Source organism: Durio zibethinus, chromosome 2, assembly GCF_047325235.1.
Source record: "Durio zibethinus cultivar Kanyao isolate XHJ-2024 chromosome 2, ASM4732523v1, whole genome shotgun sequence".
Taxonomy (NCBI): Eukaryota; Viridiplantae; Streptophyta; class Magnoliopsida; order Malvales; family Malvaceae; genus Durio; species Durio zibethinus.
In genome coordinates this window covers 28,974,177-28,981,138 of record NC_143163.1, presented here as the reverse complement: position 1 = coordinate 28,981,138, position 6,962 = coordinate 28,974,177, and the positions used below count along the sequence as shown (strand labels likewise).

General features: G+C 27.9%; 1 protein-coding gene across 1 annotated transcript; it reads left to right on the top strand.

The window, feature by feature from the left end:
- The first annotated feature begins 1,329 nt into the window (after window positions 1–1,329).
- LOC111318456 (glycosyltransferase BC10) lies at window positions 1,330–2,741 on the top strand. Its single transcript, XM_089742862.1, is given in 2 exon segments — window positions 1,330–1,895; window positions 1,964–2,741. Coding segments are annotated over 2 exon segments (882 nt in total). The 5' UTR covers window positions 1,330–1,649; the 3' UTR covers window positions 2,600–2,741.
- Window positions 2,742–6,962: the final 4,221 nt, after the last annotated feature.

Below are 6,962 nucleotides of genomic sequence, written 5' to 3'. Positions count from 1 at the left end.
AAATCATGATGCTAAACATAATTAGTAACTATATATAATTATATTACAAAATATTATAAGGCAACAAAAGTAATATTATTACATAAAAGGTTTTTATAATCAAATTTTGTGGTTGCTAAAAAAAGTTAAAATAATAATATTTAATCGTTACGAAATATTTTATGTAATAAAGCTAATATTATTATGTAAGAGTTTTTTATAACCAAATTGTATGGTTACTAAAATAAAGTTTATAGAACAATATTTTGTCGTTATAAAATAATTTTTAGCAACTACAATTTTTTTTTTATGTAAAAAATTTGGTAACCAAAATAATATTGTTATAAAATTTTTTTTGCAACTATAATAATAATGTTATATAAAATTTTTTGTAATTAAAATTTATTGTTGCTAAAATAAATTTTACACTATGACATTTTATGTTGTGAAAGTCGTTGCAATATATATTTTTTAATGACAATATAAGTTATTGCGCTAATTTTTTATCAATGAAGTTAATAGCAACGATCATGCAACAACAAAAAACTGTTTCAAAAAAATTTTAATAACAATAAATTATTATTTTGTAATGACTGTATCTGTTGTAAAATACTCATTGTCTTGTAGTGTTAAGAAAGATCAAAAGTACAGTAGTTGGAGAAAATGCTGAGTTTGATTGTTTAATGGATGATTATCTGCCAGATCTTGCACCACACTAGCCCTTAAACAGGTTTGGTTAATGCAGGCACAACCAAAATCAGTTGAATCCATTGATATAGGTATGTGATGGTGCAATTTCTTCCAATATTTGCCTACTGTATTTTACTTTTGAATTTTGATGCCAAAGCTAAAAGAACCAAAGTGATTCTAAGAGCACAGCTAGGGCTTTTGTTTAAAACCAGAGCGATTGACCACTTTTGTTGTAATTTCTGTGCATTTCTGTCGTCACATCACATGGTTTTCATTTCAGCGGGATGCGATCAATATGAGCAACCAGGGGTCAATTCATGGGTATCCTTCAATCATTTCTAGTACCGGATAACGCCCCACTGCCAGAAACAGAAAAATGTCCACTTTATCCATCTTTTAAGAATGAAATTGCTGCAATCCTAACATTGCCGCCCCCCCTTTTTCTCTCTGCTTTCTCCTCCAAATAAGGAATAGCTTTTAAATGGGATTTTCGATTCTTTCTGGCACCATCCATGTGTACATTACTTGATGCAGAGCATTTTAGGCCCTACCTAAAACTCTAGCACAACTGCCTCGTTGCCTTAAAACACCCTTCTCAAGCCTAATTTCCATATTATAATAATTTTCATTATCAAAAACTTGTGAGAATGAAGCAGTTTGAAATAACTTGTTTCGAAAAGGAACTCCTCTCTCGCTTTAGAAGAAAATTTAGAGTAGGGAAGCTTCATATTACAATAACCATGTTGTTTCTCTTGTCAATGGCTACTTTTGTGGTCGTTCTTGGGACGTTCATCAATTACCAGGTCAGAAAGTTCTTAGTAAAAGAGGACCCTTACTTCCCTTGACTCAACAGATTTTCTCCGCCATCACCCTTGTGTCCATATTCCTACATTCTAATTTGTAACTTTGCTTTCCCTTCATCCCTCTCCTACCGGCCGAAAGCTTGGATAGCTCCGCAGGTCCAGGAGGTGTGGCATTCGATGACTGATGAGGAGCTAATTTGGCGTGTCTCTATGGCACCAAATATTGTCGAATATCCATTCAACCGAACCCCAAAGGTGGCTTTCATGTTTTTAAGCAGAGTAAGACTACTTTTGGCACCCCTCTGGGAAAAGTTCTTGATGGGACATAAAGGCCTTTACTTAATTGACATCCATACATCTCCAGAATTCATTGATGAGCCACCAGTAACCTCAGTCTTTTACAAGCGCAGAATAACAAGAAAGGTTAGAAATGTAAATAGGTGATGAATTGATTTGAAATTTTCTTATCTAAATCCAATTCTCTTTTGCAGCCTGTCCATTGGGGAAGCGCAACAATGATCGATGCTCAGCCCCTGTTAGCCAATGGGTTGCTTGACTTCTACAATCAAAGATTTGTGCTACTTTCCGAGACATGAATCCCACTATTCAACTTCACCACAGTTTACAACTACCTTATCAACTCCACCCACTGCTTCCTTGTTTCATTTGATGATCCAAGGCGCACTGGCCGTGGCCGGTACAATAAGCAGATGTGGCCGACTGTGTCATTGGCAGATTGGCGCAAAGGCTCGCAATGGTTTGAGGTTATCCGAAAGCTTGCCTTTGAGATAGTATCTGATGAAAAATACTATCCTGTCTTTAGAGACCATTGCAGTCCTCCATGTTACATAGATGAACATTACCTTCCTACTCTTGTGAACATAATTTGCCCGGGGCTAAATTCAAATAGGAGCATTACATGGGTTGATTGGTCCAGAGTTGGCCCACACCCTACAAGATATGTGAGAAAAGATGTATCAGTTGCATTATTGACTCAACTGAGGCAAGGATTAAATTGTACTTATAATGATCACACAAGCTCAATTTGCTTCCTCTTTGCCAGGAAGTTTCATCCGAGCTCTCTAGAGCCATTGCTTAGGATAGCTCCAGCATTGCTTGGATTTTGATCCCCAGTTCTGATATCATTTTCTCCATCCAATACCAAATTAATACAATTTGATGTGATGTTAGGGCTTTTGGGATGCTGTTCGAGTATTAATTACCTGAAAAACACTTTTGTCATCAATTTTGGCTCCATTTTGCAAGGCACAATATGCAAAGTCTTTCCTCTCTTTGCCTATTTCTTTGAGTTATTACATATTTGATACATGCATTTTAATTAACTTGGTTTTTTGAACATGTGTCCCATCTTTGTTTATAAACTTAACTATAAAACATTGAATTTAAATCAACACAATATAAAACAATTCAAAATTCAAATTAAATATAATATAAATTCTTTTTATTTGAACTAATTTAAAAAATGACCTACTAATAGTTTGAAACACAAAATGATTGAAAATAATCAAAATTCAAATTGAAAAATAATTCAATTGAAATCCAGTGTAACTTTTTGTTCATCTTTAATATTTAAAAATTTTTTATTTGCGCTTCTTTTCTTCATTTTGGATATTTTACTTTTATGGTCTTAATGCTAGCATTCGTTAAAGTAATTTGTAGGAATAATTTTTAATGTAAAATTATAACAAAGTAATTGGGCATATTATATATATATATATATATATATAGACACACACACACACACACGGACATAAGAAGGATGGGATGGTTCAAGTTTAAATAGAAGCATGCACTAATTAATTATTGCGTAATTGAGTATACTTCAAATAAAAGTGAATAACAAAAATTAACACAACCTAATTGATTTTAGACTTATGTCTAAAATCTAACTCGAAGTTATGAAATACCAAAATTAAAATGATTCAAACATTACACTATGCAAATCCTTATTCCAAATATGAATTTCACCTACCTAATTGTCATCTCTTCGTGGAATGACCAATCAATGCTCTTAATTACATTTTTAGTAAATTAAGTTTTTTTTATCCATGTGCTTTATACGGTTAACTTTATAATTGGGTAGTATTAAAATTTATAAAATTTTGATAATTATATGATTTTATATTGTATCATCAATATCATATTTATTTCTCTTTTTAAATATTGTACTTAAATTTTAAATATAAACATGAAAATCACAATATTAAATATGGATTAAATTGTTCCCTATGTCATAACAATTTGAACACAAATGCTAACTTTATTGTTCTTTTAGTTATTTGATGTATGAAAAATATATTGTTTATATCACATATTTATTCTATTTCAATTTTATTTTTTTCCATAGACAATGTGTTTTATTTATCTAAAGAGAAGATAATATCTTGTTACTATTACAAATGATACAAACTATATATTGACAAATACAAATACAAATACAAAATTAAGTGCAAAAAATGTTAATGAAAATCTTAGATACTTGTGCAATATTCCATTAATTTGAATAATGAGATGCATTATAAATTCTTACAATTTAATTTGCACTAAAATCTATATTTCTTAACAGACTAACTTTTAAGGAGTTTAATGCCATATTGCATTTGAATTCATTATTAAAATATTGTTAGGAATAAAATTCTTTAAAATTGGTTTATATTAGTTATATTTAAGTGGTTTTACTTTATTAAGATTTAATCTAAATATTATTTGCAAAGCTTTTAATCAAATTATGTTTTCTACATAAAAACAAACAACATTGACATAAAGAATATAACAGGTTCTTAAGTTTTAATATAATTGCATTTTAAAATTTATTCAAAAGAAAAATTAACTACTCTTTACATAAAAATTGATCTTGTAAATTATATTGATGAATTTGCAATTCTAATGCTAAAAGAGACATGTTACTAATTAATTAGTTTAAAAACTTAGGTAAAATATTTTTATTTTTAATTAACAATGTAAAAGACTCAAGTTTATCAAATCCAGTAAAAAGTTTTAAAGTGAAAAATAGATAGTACAAAGAGCATTTATCATTATTTGTAAATAAAATAATCAAATAAAAATTATTGAATTTGATTATCAATTAAAAATAAAAAATAAATGTAAAACAATATAATTCTTCTTATAATTTCATGAATTATTAGATGATAAAAATAGAATAAAAATTTTAATTAAAAATTTGTTACCAACTTTATATAAAAATTCAAAGGAATTTGTTCCACAAAATAAAATTTTTAAAATTTTAAGAGACAAACAAATTACTTTTACTTTTGAAAATAATACATTTTAAATTAATAAATTTGTCAACAAATATGTTCATTAATGATATAAAATTAATTATATAATATATATAATAAATTTTAATAATTAATTGTGATAATTTGTCTTTTTGGGCTTCTTTACCTTTTCATTTTTTTCAATTTTAAAAATAATATTTATCTATTAATTGTATCTTTTTAGCTTTACTTTTTCTTTTTTCATTTTAAAAATAATATTTATTTATTAATTATAATAATTGATTGTGTATTTTTTTCTTTTTTTATCTTTTCAATTTTTTCATTTTTAAGAAAATATTTTTCTATTAATTGTGATCGTTGATTATGTTTTTGGGTTTTATTATCTTTTAGTTTTTTTCATTATTAAAAATAATATTTATTTATTTAAAATTAGATTAATTGTGATCACTGATCGTGTTTTTTGGGCTTTATTTACCTTTTGATTTTTTTTAATTTTAATAAAAATATTGTGTATTTATTAATCGTGATAATCAATTTTTTTTTTAGTTTTTGATTTTCACCATTTTAAAGATATATATATATATATTAAATTGATTATGTATTGCTTTCTTTGCCTTTTTACTTTACTTTTGTTTAAAATAATATTTATATATTAATTTTGATAATTTATTGTTCATTTTCTTGTTTTTCACCTTTTCATTTTCTTCAACTTTAAAAATAATATTTATCTATTAATTATGATAATTGATTGTGTCTTTTAGACTTTTTATCTTTTAGTTTTGTACAATTTTAAAAATAGCATTCATTTAATTTAAATTAAAGTAACTGTGATTACTGAACATATTTTTTTGTGCTTTCATTACAAGAAAATTAATATATTGCAATGGTCAAAATCATTGTTAAATAGTTATTTATCATTGTTAAAATTATTTTGAAATGATTTTTTGTCGTTGTGGAGTCATTACTATTAACCTTGTTAATAAAGAGTTAATGCTACAACTCACCAAAAGTGGCGTATAACTCATTAGTCCCTATATGCCTAGGAGTGAAACCAGAGTCTTATCTCTAATTTATTATAACATGGGCTCCCGATTCATCAATGGAGCTAACCATTTTACTTGGGTGTTTGTCAATCTTTATAGGAAAGTCACCCATTCTTTCTTAAATTTGTGTTTTCGTCATTCACTTTCACAAAATTCTTTAATCGTAACTTGATTACAAAAGTAAAGCTTTGAGAATGCTCTTTTCTTACATTCAAAATGGCCTTTCATCCATAGATCAATAGTGGCACACATCTTACGAAATGCCTAAATTTTGAAAATAATAGCTCAATGATTTGATAGTTTTCACCAATATTGTTAGTAACCCATTTTTCTTGCAACCATCTTTCACATTTTTGAAGAAGTCAACCATCTCAATGTAACCCAAAACCTTCGAAAAAATCATCATTCCTTATAAAACTAAAGCAAACACATCTAGCCATTGCTTATCATCAGGGTGTTGCACAAGGAAATCGTGAAAGAATTTGAAAGACAAGCAAATATGCTCTTGTTTTCACTTTGACTATGAATATAAAGTCTCTTTGTCCATGCTCATGAGACTCACCAGCTTTTTATGAAATCTTGACTTGTATTTTTTGGCATGCATTTTATCAGGAACCTTGAGATACAAACCTAACAAAGTCGAGTATTCTTCAATAGTTGGTGTCAATTTTACTTCATTAAAAATAAAACACTTGTATAACGGATCTCAAGATTAAATTGCTTCTCTGATTAGTTGATTCTCAACCCTTATCGAAATAAGATGTGCTATATGTTTATGCCTTTGGTAAAAATCTTGATGGGCTCATCTTCTTCCATACATTAGTCGAGTATTTTAGATTATTTTATTTAATAAGGAAACATATTTCTTTAGACAAGGTAGAAACATAATTGGTTGGTAAACAATCTCCCTCATTTTGTTAAATCCTTTTTGATTGAATTTTTACTTCATTTGGGGACTTGTAGGGAGCCAATGCGGATGAAAAGCAAACTAGCCATTTATGGACTCTATGAAAAGTCTTTGTCAAAAGCTATATGTAAGGTAAATATTTCTTATACAACTATATGGTATGAGTATGAATCATGCAAAACGGAAAGATAAAAGAAACGATTAGTTAGTGTGTTGAATAGGAAAAAAATTAGGGTACCATATATAATAAAAGAGATGAGTCTTAAATTTTTGGTCAATT